This window comes from Zeugodacus cucurbitae, chromosome 4 (assembly GCF_028554725.1).
Source record: "Zeugodacus cucurbitae isolate PBARC_wt_2022May chromosome 4, idZeuCucr1.2, whole genome shotgun sequence".
NCBI classification, from domain to species: domain Eukaryota; kingdom Metazoa; phylum Arthropoda; class Insecta; order Diptera; family Tephritidae; genus Zeugodacus; species Zeugodacus cucurbitae.
The window spans coordinates 63178686-63199983 of NC_071669.1; the positions used below are offsets into that span (position 1 = coordinate 63178686).

Here is a 21298-nt window from a genome sequence, read left to right on the forward strand (position 1 = left end):
TTCACCCGCTCTGAATCCCCGAAACCATTCCTCCGCAGTTCGAAGTGATGGAGTACAATATATATATATATAGGTTATGTCAAGACCTTTCAAAGATATATAGTATTGCCAGATACGAGATCTGTAGCGCTTTGCACATAGCCGCGAAATTCAAAAGACAAAAGGCGGAAGGGAGATATTTGCAAGCCTATTATATACTAAACTTACCTTATTCGCGTTAATTCTAAATTCAAATACCGAAAATTCTAATACAATTTTTTTAAAGCAACAAAGCACATGCAAAGCATTTATTTATTATTTTTCCTCTCAGAATATGAGTCAAATTATGAACATTCACAAATTTTCAAACACCAACCCGGTTGAATTACCGTTAGCTGCTGCTGTTGTGCAGCTAAAAATATGCAATTAACCATATTGTCTCAGTGTCCAACACGTCAATGTCACCCGGCCGTGACGGTAACTCAGTCAGTGTCTGCGCTGCTGCCGGTGTAGCTGCCAAAACCGGTGCATGCATTAGTGTCAGTAGCAGTGCCGGTGCCAGTCCCGGTGTCGGTGTCGGTGTTACTGACGCTGTAAATGCATTAGCAAACGCTCGTGTGTGTGTGTGTGCAACAGCTGTCGTGGCAGCCTGTTACGTCCATGTGCGGTATAAGTAGTGCATGCGGGTGTGTGTTCGTGTGGCTAATATAGCGACAGCAAAGTGACAACCTACACCACTGACATGTTGCAGGCGTACCAACGACCGTTGCTCAGATAATATTACACACACTCTCACACATACAAGTAGTTTCCCGCTAGTCGTGTGCTATGCAAATGTGCATGGTGCGAAAGTGTTTAGCCACCTCAGCCGTGTGCTCCTCAATGCCGTGTGCTGGCGTTTAGTATCTCGTTTAAGTGTCATTGGCTCAGGTGGGTGTACTTAGATTGTGTGTGTGTGTGTGCAGCGCCGCAAAGTATCACTCGTGTGGGTTGTCACTGTTGCGGCAGGCCAACAGGTGACAGTGGCCACAACTCCATAGACTTAGTGATGCTACTCGTACTCCTGCTCATCCTCCTGCTCTTCGCGGTAGCGTTGCCATAATTTATGTTGTATAATCTCGATGCTGAGTGCCAGTAAACTAACTGCATAGCCGAAGATAAGAACCAAAAGTGCTGATGCGAAGGTTTGCAAGTCGACCTGCACTCACGCGCACATGTTTGGTTGTTTGTACGGAAGATAAAGAAGTAAAAAGAGTAAGGATATTATGTGTGGGAAATATGGAAAATATTTAGTGGCATAATTTTGTGCTTATATTCAAATATGTTTGTACCCGATATGTGTGTAGTTAGGAATTTAAAGTAATTTTTTATATTTTTATATTAAAAAGTATCAAATTTGAGTTTTTGCAAATACAGGGTGACACGTAAGAAAATATAGATATAGAGGAATATCTCTAATTTAAGTGTTAAGGGTATTGAAGAAACCGAAGTCAGTTGTTTCTGGTGCTCTAGGTGTTGGTGGAAGCCGTCTAAAAAAAGAAGCGCTTAGGTAGGGTAATTGTGTTTAGTAAAGGAGATAATACTGGAAAGGCCAAAGCGGCATCTCTACCCTAATAGTCAATAAATGATAGAAGCTTTGATAGGAATGACCAAATCCATATATTTTCCCTATTTCAACTTGTATATCTTTCAATATTTTTAAATGACATCGTTTCCTCCAAAATATTTGACTTCTCCAACTCTTTTTACATTTGACTTAACCTTTTATGGTTTCTCCAAATTCTACTCACCCTCAAATCATCCGTATGTATTTGTTTAACACAGCGCGGTTTCGGTGAATGCCAAACTTTGCGTTGGTAGTCCATTAGACCCGATTCAGTAACACGTCGCAAACTAAAAAGAAAACATATAAAAAATTACAATAAATGCAATATTAATAGCGACTTTTTATTAAATTCAATCAATTAAACTTTTTCTGAACAGCTAAAGTTATACACATTTTTATTACATTATTCTAACGCACTCCCTACTCTACAAATAGCACAAAAACCGCATATGCGCTCACCTAAATTCCAAACATCATGTTACACATGTGCTCGCATTTCTAACGCCTAAGTGTGTACTATGTATTGCATATGCGTATGACAATCAAACTTGCATTAATTTTCATTCAGATTCATATTTCATTGGGGAATTCACAGACAGGTATGCTATTACTTGCTCACTCATACTAATTTCATAACTGCCAGCTGCCAGCTGTGGCACCTGGTTATGAATATATTGTGGAATGTAGGTTCTTTAGCAACTAGAGCTGCTTTGTTAGGCATGTGGGTAAATAAATATGTATGTATATATCCTAATAAGATATGGGGTCTTATTTCGTGTAATGTATATACAAAATATACTAGTAAGTTATGGTAAGTTACCGTAATCTGACTGCCATTATTACTGAAAAGGAAATCATTACTTCTCAAATGGGAGATTTCTTCTAATACACGGTAAGGTTAAGTTAAGTTACGTTATGTTGAAGTGACTTAACTTAACATAACTTAACTTAACTTAATATTACAAAAAATAGTGAATATTCATACATTTAACCGGTAAGGAAGGGCTAAGTTCGGATGTGACCGAAAATTTTATACTCTCGCAATTTGTTTATTTAATTTTATTAATACACACAATTTGACTCACATATTCGTATAAAGTCTATTGAAAATTTGAAAACACTAATATTAGGTATATGGGAGGTAGGGGAATTTATGACCCGATTTTACTCATTTTTGGCACGGAGACATATTATTAGAAGAAAAATATTCCCTCTGAATTTCTTCAAAATATCTGAGAGGCTTACTTATATTTTTGGTAAAAAAATTAATCCGAAGCTCTGAGGTGCTCATGTTCGATATATGGGGTCTTGAAAACGTATGGTCCGATTTCGACGATTTTTAGAAGGGCGATGTCATTCTTAAAATGCGATATTTTTGCAAAGCTCTGTTCCAATATCTTCACTAGTGCTTACTTTATATATTGTAAAGTAAACGATTCAGAATGACTTCTGGTATGCGGGAAGTGGGAAGTAGGTGCGGTTGTGTACCGATTTGGAATATATTCATAACATATCATTGGGAAACCAGGAAGATATTAGGAACCGAATTTCATTGAAATTAATCGAGTAGTTTCGGAGATATGGTTTTACCCATAAGTGGGCGGAACCACGCCCATTTAAAATTTTGTATACAATTTTGAGTGCAGCTCTTCTGTACCTTCTTTATAATGAAATTAAAGGTTTCTGGTGGTTTTCCTTACTGAATTAAAGTATTTTTAGTTGTTTTCAACATAACCTTTGTATGGGAGGTGGACGTGGTTGTAATTCGATGTCCTCCATTTTTAGACTGTATAGAGAAATGCCTGAAGAAAACGACTCCTGAGAGTTTTATTGATATTGCTTTAATAGTTTACGAGACATGTACAGAAAACAAAGTTGGGGGCTGGCTCACGCCCACTTCTCCAAAAAAATTGCATCCAAATTTGTCCCTTTCTAGTGCGAGCTTAACCTTCTTATGGTGCCAAGAAATACGTGTACCAAGTTTCATTAAGATATCTTAATTTTTACTCAAGTTACAACTTGCACAGACGGACGGATAGACAGACATCTGGATTTGAACTTTACTCGTCACCGTAATCATTTTGATATACATAACCCTATATCTAACTCGTTTAGTTTTATGACTTACAACCAACCGTTATGTGAACAAAACTATAATACTCTCTTTAGCAACTTTGTTGCGAGAGTATAGAAATTTTGTTGTTAGTAACAAAGTTCAAAATAAATTATATGGCTTCAATCTAATGAAATTGATCATTAAAAAAATATTTAAAAAAAAATAAAATAATTATATTTAAAAATTAAGTCCCCACTCTATTTGAAAAATAAAACCGAAATTTTTTTCTAAACAAAAAAAAAATTTCTTGAATTATACCGTTTTCAGTCGATATATATTCTTCAGAACTTTATACATACTTACATAGATACATATGTATGATACCCGTACCTATATCAATGGTCACAGCTGTGCTGGTTTATTTTATGCCCACATACATATACATATGTGTACGTATATTAAATGCGTTCTCATATTCCATTCACATAACGTGTTTGTTGTCTTATGCATTCCCTTGTCAAGAACATGACATGTCTTCCATAAAACTGCCGGCATACAAACACATGTAAATGTATGTATGTGTGTGTGAGAGCACGTTTACTGCCTGTATCTCACTCGTGCAGAACAATTGTCCAGTTTTTCAATGAGCGCATGTAATAAATCTTATCGCACAAAAACACACAAGCAAACAAATATTCTCAAAATATTCTAGTGTTAGATATAACAAACAATTTTGTGCAGATTTGTGGCAGGATATATGAGTAGCTTTAACTGGTAATAAACACTTGAGCACTTTGAGATGTGAGGAAATTTTTTTTCACCTGAATTTTGAAAAATAAATAACTCGAAAAGGGCTTTGGCGTAACACAAAAGTACTCTAAATACGATCTAGAAGATGATAGGATGTGTATAAGTCCTTAAGAGGTTAGATTTGGAACCACTAAAGTAGCTTACATCTTAATAAAAATAAATATGATTATCGAAAATGGAGAGCAATTTGTCTTTATTTTTTTTTGGGAAAATCGAAATATTTTTTTTTCAATTTTGTTATGTATAATTTATTTATTTCTCGTTTGCCATAAGTCCACAAAACATTCAAAAATAAATAAATTTCAACCTTCTAGCGCTTTGCTGTGACTTGACGTTGCTATCAAGAGTTATAAGCCCCTAGAAATATGTTACGCAGATATAAGTCTTGGCAGCTGCATAAAAAGCGCATATATACATACAAATGCATATGCAACTATTAGGAAGTGCACTTAGTAGCTTACCATATTTTCCATAACTGCCACACGCTCACACCTCATCTATGCACTTGGTGCTCGTAGTATCACAGCAGAGCATTTTGCATTTACCTGCTGACCATTTCTCTTTATTTTCTGCAAAGTTCAGCAAATTTTTCTTATTTATTGCAGACGGCAGCTCCCTTGGCTTGGCTTGGCTGGCATATTTCAAAGCGCCACACACACACACACGGTGTTGCCAACGCACACAATATTGTCTTCTCTCATAATAATTTTCACAATTATTCTGATGTTTGCTGTTGATGCTGTTACTAGTGCTATTGTTGTTGGTTTATGCGTCACAACAAGTTGCATATTTGGTGCATTGCTTGCAGTCATCTGTGTGCTGTTTATTGCTATCAGTGGTCTGACAGCAAATACTTTTGAAAGAGACAAACTGCTTGCATGTAAATGCATGTGTATGGGTTTGTGTGTGCTTTGCCTTTGAAGAGCTGTGCCATGACCGCAGCACTTTTAACTTTTAACTCAATTTTATTGTTGCTCTGCATATTACAAGAAAACCGAGTGTACTTTGCTGCTACGGCAAAATGTCTACCGTTAGTTGGTAAAGTGAGTAAATGCGTGTTGGTTGGGGAAAACTTAAGCTATGTAAATTCAATGTGCGGAATAAATATAAATATAAATATGTAGCATACTTCAGGGAGTTGATAAGAAAAGTGCTTTGTAAAGAGGTTCGTTTTATAAGTATGCAATTGCATTGATTCGTATGAAGGTAATACTGAATAAATATCCGAGAAATATTTAAGGCAAATAGTAGCGAGAGAGTATAATTTATATTTTGTTAAAAATTTATGAAAAAACATAATGTAGCATACCTTTGGGAGTCGAGTACACGTGATAATTGCCTTTAGTGGCATCTAAGTAGAGTTAAACATATACAACATGGTTCAGGAACGCAATTACAAACCTTATTAGGGAGCTAATAGACTTTTTACACAGCCAAATTAATGTATCAATTAAAATTTTGATTGAGAAACTAATTTTTGTCCTTCACACTGCCGGCAACTTGATATCCGATCAGCTGTTATACATTTTTGTTTTAGCTTTTTGTAAGAAGTTGGTAAGTTTCATCAGCTGGTTGCTATTTTTAACAGCGACATCTACCATCGTGTAGCGCGAACAACAAATCGCAGACAAAGAACATACATATATAATAATTGCAAAAACAGCCTTTATCGCAGAGTTGCATTTAATTTTCAAGTCAATTAAAATTCATTTAAAAGCTAATGTAGATTTTTATTAAATTGATCTAAGTCAGCGTTTTAATCGAGCGAAGGCCGGTTAATTGATCAATTATCTCCTGAAAAGCTATACGAGATTCAAAATGGTTCAGGACCTCGTTTACTAATTAGTATCGTTTTCTTTGCTCTGGTTTTTAAAACGGAAAGCAGTTTATGACTTTTTAACTAATGAAAGTATATTAAATATTCCCTGGCATTCTATACCACTTATGTTTATCTGGATACAGATACGTCAGTATTTTGTAGGGACCAATAGCCTGAAACGATCTCAGACTATTCGCGACGGTTTCAGAATGAATTTCATTTCCTACTGGTAATTTTTTAGAAACACAGTGGTAATCAGAAATGGTTCTCCAATATGCTAGTTACTATATTTTACAGAAGAAGAGAAGAATAACTTTACAACCTAACCTGACCTACAAAAATCACATGTGTCTAATGACCGGTTCTCACATTCTGAATTCGTAAGCCAGACCATTTGTATTAAAAGTTAGTCTGAACCGAAAGCTATGTCCATACAATTTATTCGGTGTGTTATTTCCGACCAGAGCTTGAAAAAACGATAAAAGTATAATAAAAAACCAGCAACAAAGCGATCTAAAAGTTCCCAAAAAAACCACAAAACACAAAAACAAGTTTGGAAGGTCAATGTTCGGGTGTAATGGATCATATTGTACTCTCGCAAATTATTTATTCCATTTCATTAGGAATGCATATGATAATCTAAATCTAGCATAAAGCCCAATAGAATGTGAATTAAATACAGTATATGGCTACATTACCACTAAGATATCTCATATATTAACCGATATATACGGTTTGAACTAAATATTAGCTATGTGGTACCAAGGGAAAGTAATTTTACCCATTTTTGGTACAGAAGCACATTATTATAAGGAAAATATTCCCTTTGTATTTTTATAAAATATCTGGGAGATTTACAGATATTTTCTGTAAAAAATTGTCCATAGGCCCAATGGCTTTATATTCGATATCTGGTGCCTTGAAAAATGATAGTCTCAGCTGGACAAGTTTATGATAAACGATGCCTTACCTTCAAAGTACTATTGTACAAGTTTTATTACGATATTTTTATTGGTTATTGATTTATATATTGTAAAGTGGACGATTCAGAAGGAATCCAAAATTGTATCAAATTAAAAGTAGGCGTGGTTATAAACCGATTTCGACATTAAGCTCTCAGCAAAGTCTATTTAAATAATTTATAAATAAATTTAATAATACCTGCAACATTTTATTTTAAACGCAACAAATAATTTGTTCAATAATGGAAATAAAAAGTTGAAAAATCATATAAATTTAATAATTACGAAAATTTCTCTAACAAGCTGAAAACTAAAACCAACTTTGTAGTAAAAACATGTGAATAGTTACTAAAATTATATGAAAAATAATTTTACTCCATAATACATATTACCCACACACCAACCACTCAAAATAATTCGAGCATAACTATATAAAAACAAAATTAAAAAAAAAATATCTCATTTACCCATATGTAATAGTTTTGCGCAGCGGTGAACCCTTCTGCACAATGGCGACCATTTTTTGTGGCGGAAATAGTTGAATCTCCGTCAATTCGCAAATTTCCTTCTCGCTAAAAGTGTCGGCGATGATTTTATACGCTGTTGCCACATCCACATGGAAAGCGAATTCTAAAATGAGAATGCAGTGAAAAAGCACACGCATATTAATTTGGTAAAAAATATGAGACGAATATAAATAAATATGCAAAATAAATGTGCAGTCTGAAATGAAATGAAATCAAAACTGACAAACAAAATAGCAGTGAAATTCAAATAAATAATAAAAGCAAAGAAAAAACCAACACTTAATATGAATATCAAGCGCAAAAGGCTTGCTAATTTGACTACAATAATAATAAATCTTAATAACAGCATTTCAAATTTCACACATACACACACACACGTCCCTTGCGGCCACAGCACAATGCACAACGTTCAACATGGCGTATGAGTAACATGTGCATGCAAAGAATGAGCGAAGAGTGTAGAGCAGAGAGTAAGAGTATTTAAAAAAAACTAAAGCAACATGATATGTAGGCTTGAGTGGGCCTGCATATATAAGTATATATGTATGTATGTGCAAATGAGTGTCTGTGTGCTTTGCATATTTACTTTAGCAATTATCTAGCAAACCGCAATGCCTGGTGTGTGTTACAATAATTACAAAGGAATATTAGATTCATACTCTTTCGCCTCACATTTCACTTGCAATAACACAGCACACACGCATACACAACCGCATTCGCTTGTGCATACATATTGCAAATAGCTGCTTGCAAGCATGGTAACTTTCATTTTTCTTTTGCTCTTTTTTCTTGGTGTATTTAAAACCGAAACTGTTAGTTTTTTTCATATCACAATAAAAATACTGAATATGAAATTAATATAATCATTAGAGGAATGTAAATATGAGCTCAAACGTCTCTACATTTCAAAATACCCAGTGAATCTTGAAAAAATATCGAAATTAATATTAATTACTTTATTTAATAAAATTGTTCAGCAATTGCTGAATAAGAAACCCATTCATTCAAAAAAAAAAAAAAATGATTTTAATACTCACTTTTTTGTCTCCGGAGCTCTCTTCCTGTGAACTACAATATTGATTTTAAAACGAAATAATTTTGAAATTAAAATCATACAGATATTGAAGCTCCGTATATAGGCTTTGTACTGCCATGATGAATATATAAATAGATCTATAATAAAATACTAACATTTTCTCACGTATTTAAAAAAAAACCGAATTTGTGTTTTGCTAAATCATTTCCTTTTTCTCCTATAAAATATCCATATATATTTTAATAATTTTCGATTTTATAGCGTTTTTAGACAGAAGCAAATTGATCAATTAACCGGGCTCTGCTTGATTAACCGCTTATTATGTTCGATTGACCATACAAAATAAAAATCTACATTAACTTTTTCATCGAGTTGTAACCGCCTTGAAAATCAAATGCAACTCTGCGACAAAGACGTACGATATACGTTCTTTGACTGCGATTGGCTGAATTTTTTGATAAAAAAGGTACGGTAGATGTCGCTGCTAAAAATATGAATGAAACTTATCAACTTCTTATGAAAAGCAAAAACAACAAGTAAGGAAGGGCTAAGTTCGGGTGTAACCGAACATTTTATACTCTCGCAATTTATTGATGTAATTTTATAAAGATAACACAATTCGACCCATATATTCGGTATAAAGTTCAATAGAATAACGAAAATCATCATAAATAGTATATGGGGACTGAGGTAATTCCTAAACCGATTTCACTCGTTTTCACCACCAAGATACAATGTATCGAAGACTATACGCTCACTTAATTTAATATTACTTATAATAAGGTATATGGGATGTGGGGGAAGTTATGACCCGATTTTTACCATTTCAGGTACAGAGAGAAACTGTTATAAGAAAAAAATTCAGAGGGAATGAATTACATTAAAATATCTGAGGGATTTGCCTAAGTATATTTTCGGGGAAAAATTACCCTTAAGCACTGAGTTCTTCATGTTCGATATCAGGGGCCTTGAAAAGTCATGGTTCGATTTTGACAATTTTTCACAAGTGATGCAACAGATTATATACAGTGTTTGTGTAAAGTTTTATTTCGCTATTTTCATTGGTTCCTAATGTATATATTATAAAGTGAAGGAATAAAATGAAATTCAAAAATGGGTTATATGGGAAGTTGTCGTGGTTGTGAACCAATTTCGTCCATTTTTCACACGAGTCATCAGGGTGACAAGAAAATATTATATTCCGAATTTCATTGAAATCTGTCTAGTAGTTCCTGAGATATGGTTTTTGACCCATAAGTGGGTGACCCCACGCCCATTTTCCATTTTGTAAAAAAATCTCAGTGCAGCTTCCTTCTGCCATTTCTTATGTAAAATTTGATGTTTCTGACGTTTTTCGTTAGTGAGTTAACGCACTTTTAGTAATTTTCAACCTAACCTTTGTATGGGAGGTGGGCGTGGTTATTATCCGATTGCTTTCATTTTTGGACTGTATAAGGAAATGGCTAAATAAACGACTGCAGAAAGTTTGGTTTATATAGCTTTATTGGTTTGCGAGTTATATACAAACAACCTATTTGGGGGTGGGGTCACGCCCACTTTTCCAAAAAAAATTACATCCAAATGTGCCCTTCCCTAATGGGATCCTATGTTCCAAATTTCATTTTCATAACTTTATTTATGACTTAGTTATGACACTGTATAGGTTTTCGGTTTCCGGCATTTTGTGGGCGTGGCAGTGGACCGATTTTGCCCATTTTCGAAAGCAACCTCCTCAGGGTGCCAAGGAACATATGCTCCAAGTTTCATTAAGATATCTTGATTTTTACTCAAGTTATCGCTTGCACGGGCAAACGGACGGACAGACGGACAGACATCCGGATTTCAAATCCACTCGTCATCCTGATCATTTATGTGGTGACACAAACAACCGTTAGGTGAACAAAACTATTATACTCTGTGCAACAGGTTTCGAGAGTATAAAAATGTACAACAACTGATCGGTTATCGAGTAGCAGGCAGTGTGAAGGGTAAAAACTGGTTTCCCAATCAAAATTTTAATTGATCAATTAATTTGTCTGCCTAAAAACGCTTTTATATTAAAAAGAAGTTTAGATAAATTTCGGGCAAAACCAGTATTTGCAAAAATGCTTACTCTCCAAGTACCAGCTAATAGCGTGTTGGGTATAAAATGTATAAAGAATGGTGATAACCCAAGGGTAAACCTAATTCAGATTCTAATATATTTGCATTGTGGTGCAAGTATGCGGTTTCAATGAACCAAATATAACAAATGAACACACAGACACTTACACAAGCACACAAATGTATGTAATTCTTGAAACATACATGCATACATATATGTAGTCATGTCGACAACTGGTTCATGTTCACAGCAGATAACTAATAGCAAACTACTACTATGCAATGCTTACTGTATTTATTCGCAGCTACTTTGACTCAACAAAATAGACACACATAGAGACATACATACAACGTACGGAACTAAGACTGCATGCCTTAGCACGTAGGAGTAAAACGAATTAGCATGAGGAAAAATTAAGCTAAAAATTCGTATATACACAATATATTCCCCTTTGGCATGCCGAAATAGTAGAAGCTCAGTGAAAATAGAAAATTTAGACAAATTTGCCGAGGGCAAGTTAGCAGCTACTTACTTGCTGCGCTGCTCTTCTTTGGCCCTGCGTAAAGCCAATGAGCACTTGGGTTGCATTCAAATATACAGAGTCTAACAAACGCACAATATTCATATATGTATTTACAAATGTTTTCATATACTTCTATATATATATATATATTTATTTATATGTAAGTGCGCGTGTGTAAAATGTGCAGTTAACATGGTGACATACTTATGTATGTATATGTAAATATGTAATTTTAATTTAATTATTTTCAGAGCAGTGTGTAAGGAAATATAAGGAGACCATTGGATGGGGTTGCTAGAGTGAGTGGGAATTTGAAAATTAAAAACACAAAACAAGTAAGGAAATGCTAAGTTTGATCTACAATTCTGCACCAAAACTTTTTGAAAATTTTCCCGTGAAATAAAAAATATCTTCATTTGAATAATCTTATACCTCGTGCCAAATTATACGTTTGACCCAGTTTATATGACTCTATATCTAACACGTAACTTACAAACAAGCGTAAGGTGAACAAAGCTATGTAAAATACTCTCTTAGCAACTTTTGTTGCGAGAGTATAAGAATCCTACTGACAAAGTCTGTAATAATGGTACACAAAAATTCACATAAAAACAAAATTTAAATATTATTTATATTATTTATATATGACAAAGTAAACAATTTTTATGTAACCGAATATTTAAAAAAAAAAATATGATTAATATTATAGTTACGAAAATTCACTTTCATGTGACACCAAGATTATTAATATCGGAGTTTTGACTATTCAAAGTTCCACACTGAACCTCTGCTCTGCTCTGCCGGATTACCAGAACCGGAAATGTGGCAACAATAACCGAATGTGATGTTAACGTTACCGGAAATAGATTCACGAATATGGGGTAACCGGATATGATATTGCGAAAACCGGAAATGGGGCAACCGGAACCGGATGTAGGATATCCGGATACGGAGCGCCAGGAATCGGATATGGGTAATGATGTTACGGAAGCCCTTGTTACCGTAACCGGAAATGAGATAACCGGATATAATGCTAACGGAACCGGAAATATGAGGTGGCCGGATATGATGTTGCGGGAACCGGAAACGGAGCAACCTAAACCGGAAATTCTGTTATCACAACCGAATGTGGGTTGAACGGATATGATGTTACCGGACCCGGAAATGGATCACCCGGAACCCGATATGGGATATGTGGTGGCCTCATTTTCTGTGTTCCGGGTATTTAGAAAGTATTATGTACCGAGTTTCATTGAAATCGGTCGAATAGTTTTTGAGATATGGTTTTTGGCCCAAAAGTAGGCGACGACACGCCAATTTTCCATTTATTAAATCTGAGTGATAACGTTTCCCGTTAGAGAGTTAACATACTTAATTAGCCTAACATTTGTAGCGAAGGTGGACGTGGTTATTATACGATTATATCAATTTTAATAGTAATGCAATATAAATTTTCATTTTTTTGGGTCCGTAAAGGAAATGACTGCAGAAAGTTTGGTTTATATAGCTTTATTGGTTTCCGAGATATTCACAAAAAACTTATTTAGGAGCGGGGCCACGCCTACTTTTCAGAAATAATTAATCCAGATATGCTTCTCCCTAATGCGATCCTATCTATATACCAAATTTTACTTTCAAAACTTTATTTATGGCTTAGTAATGACACTTTATAGGTTTTCGGGCGTGGCAATAGTCCGATTGGTAATGGAATATGTGTACCAAGGTATTAAATAAAGAAATCGCAAAAAGTATCAGTTCTTACCTAACAAAATTTCGGTGTTCACTGAATTTTAGCTTAAAAAATTAGTTTCAGGAAAATAAACAAAAGTTGAAAACAGTTAAACAAGGCTAATTCATCTTTAGAGCCAACTCCTCTGGCTACTACTGACAACCGCAACGAAAATTGGATATCTTGTAGCTTGAGTATAACTGCAACGCATGGAAATGCAAAACCGCAAAGTTATGGCCGAAACGAAGCAGGCACATACGCACGCATGCGTAAGTGCGAACCAGGAGAACATGTAGGCAACTCACACACCGACACACACACAGAATTGAAATGTGAGCGCGGTATGGCGGTGAGCGTTGCAAGCACAAAAGATCATGTAATTCCGGTACCCTGCACTTGGCGTTGCAGTAAGCATACAAAAACCAACAACAAAAAAATTACAACAACACAAATGCGAATATAAGTAGCGCTAAAGTAGAAGCGTACGGCGAAAAGCAGCAAAGCGTTAGAAATTATTCTTGCATTTTTCGGTTTGCGGTCTCCGGTTTCCCCCGTTTCGGTTACAACAGTCGACAAGCGTAACAACTACAAAAACAACAACAATATAAAAGTGGTAATGCTGCTCATTTCACAACAGCTCACTTCCTTTGCTGTCCGGTTCGGTTGGTTTTTGACGTAATTGTAGTTTAAAAGCCCAGCAGCTTAATGCTGAAGGGTAAATAGATATAGCCCGCACATGTGAGTGCCCATATGGGATATATATACATATGTGTGAGTGCATTTACAACAAATTAGAGTAGAGAAATGATATGCTGTGGTTACTTAGCCACTCATGTGTGCTGAAAATTTAGAATGCCGAAAATTATGCGCATTTACCTGCTGAAAATTGTAGGCTCTGAATAATAAACAATACTCATTGCAACAGTGTGAGTAAAAAATTTTGAGAAAGCAACACTTTCCGCTACTCACTGCCTTTGCGTATCCTTTTAACGCCATACTCTGGATCATACCAGTTCGACGCCTCATTCGTCTTGGCATGCGCACCCGTCTCATGACTATGTAGTATCTCTCTATATGTCTTCGCCTTCTCCGCTGCAGTGAGCTCAACACCCGGTTGCAGTGGCGATAGTGTGGTCACATTGTCAGCTGTCGTTTCGGAGAGCGCTTCATTATCCGTTGGTACGCTGGTCACTTTCTTGGCGTATAACTCAATGGCGATGGGGTCTTTAGTGCGCTGAGAGAGTATATACAAATTTTAACAAATTTTTTTAAACGAAAATAAAATTTGAAGGACTGTTTTTGATTTTCTAAAAAAAAAAATTATTTTCTCAAAAAATTAAATTATTTTCTCAAAAAAAATAATTTCTCAAAAATATTGCGGTAAACTATAAGTTAAAGCTTTGTGCGCTAACATTTAAACTCACCAAAAAATAATCACGATTATACGGTATATCCTCTACACCAACGGCCAATGAGCTGTGTATCAAATCACGCAATGTACGTATCGTTTTCGGCTTCTCCATCAATAGCGTACCCACAATACTGGCCGAATAGAATTGATAGATGGCAAAAGCGAAGAGTAGACTGGTAATGACGATGCAACGACCCGAAAAGAAACTTGTAGAAAATGTCAGACCTAATGATAGACGGCAGCAAGCAGTCGATACGAATGAGTTGCCATTGTCGAAATGAAGAATAATAGTAAGTGAAATGAAATGTGTCGGACTACATACTGCTACAGCATACAAGAACAATAATACTGTCGAAATTCAACTTGACTAGACTAGACTAGAGAAAGGAGACTAAAGAAAGTAGAGTTTGTTTTTATTTTTCGAAAGCTGATGAATTAAGTAGGAAGGTTTAAATTGTTGTTTCAAAATATGGTAGCTTCGGTAGTACTTTCATGCCTTAACAAAACATTTATAGAAAACATTTTGCTTTGAAACAACTTTAGTTGCAATTTCTTGGACTACTTCCCTACTAAACCTATAAAGCACAAGCTGTAATCCCACGATCCCCATTCCATACTCTCGTAAATAGTGAACGTAGTAATTAGCAACATTCCTACCTTCACCCATCGCTGTGTACTTTAATGAGCTCATTTATTTATCTGCAATACTTCGAAGTTTTCGCATTTAACTCCTACCAATTCTCCACTTTAGTATCCTTCAATACAATCAAACACCAAATAAAACTCTCCAAATAATTTATAAAATCTTCTACCTTGCAGTTCAATTACTCGTATTTCTGCTCATTCTTGTTCAAATCGTGCAGTCGTTTGTGTGTAGCAGACGCTTACAGCAGTAATGAGACGTTGTTATTTTCTCAACTGCTTGCCAGTGGAAGCCATTAGCTGTTGCCCAATTGCATTGATTGTTGCAATTTAATGCGTTTTGTTATTGCATGGATTTTTATGGGCTCCCTATGAAGAGAAAATCGATGAGAATTTATGTTTAAGTTGAGAAATAAGTTTAATTCAGTTTTTAGTGGAAATCGAGAAGGTACAAATTTGGCTCCAAATTTAGGATGGATGAAGGCTTGTTTTTTCAGGACTGAGGAAAAATTTAGGAATAATTTGGGTAGTGAATGAATTGTTATCAAGACCTTTATCCAAGGTCCAGACTCAAATGATGTTTTTATGGTATATTTTTGAGCAGTATAGATGAGTAGAAAGCATTGAGTAAAAACTGTAAGTATACAATTCAGATAAGTTCTCAGCATTATAATTTAGATTTTGAGAAAATAATACTTGAAAATTGATCTATGCTCAGTATGATACCTACTATATAATATGTTTTTGAAATATAATAGCTTGAATCTGACCTCTGTAAGCAGTTATATGTATGCTTAAAGAAATCTGGAGGCCGGTATAAAAAATGCCTCTATCTGACTACAAAATCAAAGGGTCACTAGGACATCATCTCTTATGGAAAACCATATTTACTAAAACTTTGAAAAATGATAACTAAAGCTGGGACTATTTTATGAAGTTAAATTAATCAACTGTCCAACTTGATAATCAAACCATTTTATGGTCCAGCAGATCAATAAGACACATCTTAAATTAATGTACAGATCTTAAACCTCGATCTTTCTCTAGAAGCGAAAAAATCTAATCAGCTTGTTGGTGGTTATGGTTAAACAATTCGAGTAATCTTGTTTTAGAGATGTGTTTTTCAAAGCGCTCTTATTCAAAATGTCCATACTTGGTGGACGGAGGGTTTCATCTGAAAATGTTTGATCATTAATTATCTCAGCTGGTCATACAAAGACAACAGGTGGCAACTGCATGCCTTGATCGACAGACCCCTCGGCCTCTACCGAAACCAAAGCTTTTATAGCTTTTGGTCTTAAATCAAGTTCAGAAACTATAGAACCGAGATTAATTAGTGTGTAATCTGGTTCAGGTGGCGGTAGCTGGATAGCTCGAGACGCTATTATACTCAATTGAACAATTAATTAGTTTCAACAACAGTCAAGGTCATCATAATTTAATAAATTTTCTTGAAGAAGAATGAATTACTACTAAGCTTGGACCCGAGCTGTATGGAATGGATCCCAACTGTACCAACTTATAGTATTTTCGATCTAACTTTCAAATAAATAATATTCTTATAACACTTTCACTTTCCTTTCACAATTATGAGACCATAAAAAAGAATAAACTCTGTTCAAACCCGACCTAATTAAATAATAAAATGTCGAAATGTAATTAAATAAAGAATGCAATATTTTCTTAGCATTACGCAGTTGTTGACTTAACACACTTTTTTCGGCACAAAAGCATTTCTTATAAATTGGTAAGAAGAAGCAGTGTTTGCGCGCATACTTTCCCCAGCAACTTGTGCCACCACGAATGCACTAGCAATTTGTTCAGTTATGTTTACAAGAATGAAAGTCTTGTAACAAAGCCAAACAAACGAAATTGAACTCAAGAACCTACAACGCGCCAAAGTAGCGCATATGAAAAGCGAACGGGGAGGCAGGAACATGGAGGCAAGTAGTATGCTTAGTTATGAAAGCAAAGCTGAAAAGTAAACTTGTGAGCGCATAAATTGCGTTGCATGCTACACATGCTACCAAACATGCCAATAAAACTAAGAGCTCAAGTACACAAACAACGGCTTACAACGTATAAAGACTACACATGCGGACCCCCCCAAAAAATAGCTCGATAGGTTATGTGTATGTTTTGCCAAAGTTCCTGCGTATATTAGTTTTCGAAGCGACGCACCGCTGGTGCCCTTAACGCTACCACTATCTATACGCTACCAAACTACTTTCTCGACAAACTTACCTTGCTGACATATAGAGCCCACGTAGAACAGCACCGACTCGAAGAACAAGCCCGTGCGCTGTTGTGCCGCAACGCTGCCTGTCTGGCCGCAGCACGCACTACCGCAGCCGAGCATGCTGCGCCTGCAGCTAATACCGTGCACCTTCTTTCGCCGCGCTTCCGTCTTACCGCGACGTTGCATCAACTTTTCCAGCTTTTGTTTCCGTTGCTCTTTTGTTGCCAAGCCAACCGACGGAGCGTTGCAAGCGCCGCAACTCGGCATTGTCCCGGCACTTAACGGCATTCGTGTGGAACAGCGGCAACCAACTGGTGGTGGTAGTTCATCATTACCGCCGATTGCACACAGTTGTTTGTTGTTGGCGGTAGTGGTGGAGGTGGCATTGCTGTTCATGTTGCCGCTGCTGCTGCTGCGCGTGCTGTGTCCTTTTGTGTCGCCGCATTCACCAGGGAGTCAATTGTTGGCGAAATCAATGAAAGGATAAAGCAAAAACGCCGCGCAAGTATGAGTGAAAAGGGAACGCAAAATGTGATGAAAAAATAATAGAGTTTCTAGTAGTTTTTGACCTCGAGCGCAGCAAGTAATATCGCCCGAAATTTTTGGAGCGAAGAAAAAAGTAGAAATGGTACAGCAGCACAAGCATGTACCATGTACGCAATGGAGTTGAGAATTTAATGGCAATGATCTCTCATTTTTCAGAGGCACGCATTCGTGTCGCACAAAAACTTTGCGCCAGCGATATTTGCACGAAGTGTCCCAGCATGTCCGCAGTGCATAGTGCATCTAATCACCAGCGCGATGCCATTTGGTGGTACGAAGGTGGTCGGATAGATCAGCGGAGCTGAAATAGCGCCTGACATCTGGGATAAGAAGTAGATCCCGCTAGTTGTAAGTGGTACAACTAAGCAAATCAACACTGGTTAGACAAAAAGGAACTGGAAGACTTCTGCAAGGTCTGTGTCATCTGCGGTTCAGCCGTAGTGGGTGGCCTATATCGAGCTTGAGGTGGAAATATAATGAGATACAATTTAGTTTCAACTTCAGTTCAGATTAGAACTCTCCTCTCACTGCTTTATCGCGAAGTTCTTTCCTAAAAACTTTCTTATCCGACCGATGACCAAGGAAGACCGAAGTTACTTCTTCCGACCTTCTTGGGACAACTTGGGACAAGACCCGACGGGGTACACTTCAATCAACCGCGGAACTTTTTAATTTCTAATTTAATTTTTTCGCCTCCAGTAAAGTCCAAGCTCTTATATGAAGCGACCTTACAGGAAATTCGTGAAATTTATTTCATCATGTCTTTTCAAACCACCCTCGTACACTCCGACACTCCTTTAGCAATGATAATCACTGAATATGACTGCCACAGCGCCAATGCACTTCGACATTGTGGCGTTCAATGTCCCTTGTGTCTTGCAATACATCCTAACGGCATTTTGCTGCAATTTTTGGCTCTTTGGTTTGCTTGGAAATTGAAAGTTTTGATTTATACTTTCACCAAGTTCGCATTGTCTATCGACATGCCCGCTGTTCGGCACGTCTTCGTCTACCTTTTAAATGGTGTTTTATGAAATTGCCGCCATCGGAGGTTATAAAAATTACTAAAGTGAAAAGAAAATTCCAAACTTTTGTCTGAGACGGAAAATAGTAAAAATCAAAAGCACGTTCGTCATGCGGAAAATTTTATCATCGGAATTTGTAATAACCGATAATTTAATGACATTTTATGCGCAGCGTAGTTGAGGTGCATCGATTAGTTTTGCTTGATGGGCGCTGGAAGTCATTAATGACACGAGTGAATTTAAGTTTTTCCACTAAAGAGCGGAAAAATTGACGCTCGGGGTATTTGGGAATGTTTACGAGCGATTAAACTCTTTAATGTAGTATTTAACTGAGATTCCTCTTTATACGTATGGCATTGCTTTGAACTATTTGATGATCTTCTAACATTCTTGTATTATGAATGAGACGTAGGGAACTCCGGCAGAGCCAGATAGAGTGATCTTATTAAAGGTTATTATTTCGCTTTAAAGATATGATGGAATTGGAGGCATCTTTAATAGAAATAAGAAACCCTTCCCTAGTTTCCGAATATTCCGAGAGTTCACATCTGAGATTCTTCTATTATAGTAAAGGAGAATAAAACTGGAACCTAATTCCGTACAACTTAAGGTCGTCTGACAAGGCCAAAGAGTACACAAGTTAGGATTACTTGAATTGGACGATGTCAGACGGCACTAGGAGTTTTCGAGACGAAGGTTTTGCGGAAGATTTATGGTCCCTTAAACATTGGCAACGTCGAATACCGCAGACGATAGAATGAGAAGCTGTACGTGTTATTCGACGACATAGACATAGGTCAGCGAATAAAGAGACAGCGGCTATGCTGGCTGTTGTTGGAATGGACGAAAGTGCTCCAGCTCTGAAAGTGTTCGATGCAGTACCTGCTGATGGAAGCCGAGATAGAGGGAGACCTCCACTCCGTTGGAGGGATCAGGTGGAGAAGGACCTGGCTTCACTTGGTATTACCAATTGTCGCCAAACTGCCAAAAGGAGTAATGCATGGCCCGCTGTTGTGGAATCAGCTATAACCGCGTAAGCGATACCTACGCCAGTCAAAAAGAAGAAAAAGGTGGGGAATAATATATCAAGTTTCAAATCCTAGTTTTAAAAACATATTAAGATTGTATAATTTAATGAACCATTCTTTAAGAAGAAACAATTCTTCTTCAACACAACAGTCCTTTAAGCCTACCCAGTTGCTCTACCACACCGACCGCCTCTAAGCGACGCTCCACCGACGTCAGTAGCCACAGTAAGCATATGGTGAAGATGCCACATAATCCCAGTAAAATCCAGACCATATTTGAAAAGGGTTGCAGAAACACTATACGATCCTTTTTGGTGCTCGGCGGATGACGAAATATGAAGCAAGGTCTGTGAATAAAAAAACACACATTGCAATTAAATACAAAACTATTTCACACACAAACACACATAAGTACAGTAGCTTTCAGCAATGAGCCCTTATCAACTCATACACGCCCACAAAATCAACGGCCAACCGCCAGCAACGGCAATGTTAGAGGCGCAGCAGGTGAAAAGCCACAAACATAAATCTTATTTTACACAAAGAAATTAAATCAGCAAACATGTCCCCGACAGGATTTAGTTTCAATTAATGTGTCAATCTTCGGCGAATACGTGGCACGGAAGCGTGCGGACGGCCTCCGACTAAAAACAAATTGCTTGTCCAATGCCATGTCCTCTACGCCAGCTGCCTACACACTAGCAACAACAACAACATCAAGCGCTCTTAAATCGCCGTCTCATTGCCACTTAAGTTGCTGTCAAGTCAGCTGTTGGCTTGACCTTTCCACACTCAAGGGAGCAGCAGCAAATAGCAACCCGGTCTCTAAGTGATAGTGACGCAAGCAGCAAGGTGGCGTCGGCGGTGGCAGCATTAAATTGTCATTAGCACAGCAGGAGGCGTATTGAAGAGCAAAAACAATAATAACAACACAAACAAATCAAAGAACCCAAATAAAATTGAACTCCGTTGCAATAAGCGTAAGTACAATAACAACAGAAACAACACTGCACGCATGCAACAAATCACCGCGTAGTGATAAGAAGCGTCGCGAAAGTGCGACGCAAAAATTGAGCAGCGCATAAATTTGCAGCGTTTAACAAAAGAAAAATGTGTATTTAATCGGCAGAGTGTGCAAATGGTGTGTGCTGAGAGCCATACACACCTTTCTAAACGACACGACATGCAGACCATAAAACTACAGTGGCGGTCAGTTAAAAATTACAAAATTACTTTTTTTCAATTTTTCAATATTTTAG

The 21298-nt window shown here is 36.7% G+C and overlaps 1 protein-coding gene across 1 annotated transcript in view; it reads right to left on the reverse strand.

Annotated features, from left to right (window-relative positions):
* Positions 1-202: 202 nt before the first annotated feature.
* Positions 203-21298, reverse strand: part of LOC105211160 (uncharacterized) — a 42251-nt gene continuing 21155 nt past the window's right edge. Inside the window, exons 6-12 of the mRNA XM_011182493.3 lie at positions 20205-20386; positions 17449-17871; positions 14576-14787; positions 14121-14385; positions 7700-7862; positions 1770-1872; positions 203-1177 (exon numbers count right to left, since the gene is read on the reverse strand). Of these exons, the coding sequence (XP_011180795.3) occupies positions 1031-1177; positions 1770-1872; positions 7700-7862; positions 14121-14385; positions 14576-14787; positions 17449-17871; positions 20205-20386 (1495 nt within the window). The 3' untranslated portion in view covers positions 203-1030. The remainder of the gene's footprint in view (positions 1178-1769; positions 1873-7699; positions 7863-14120; positions 14386-14575; positions 14788-17448; positions 17872-20204; positions 20387-21298) is intronic.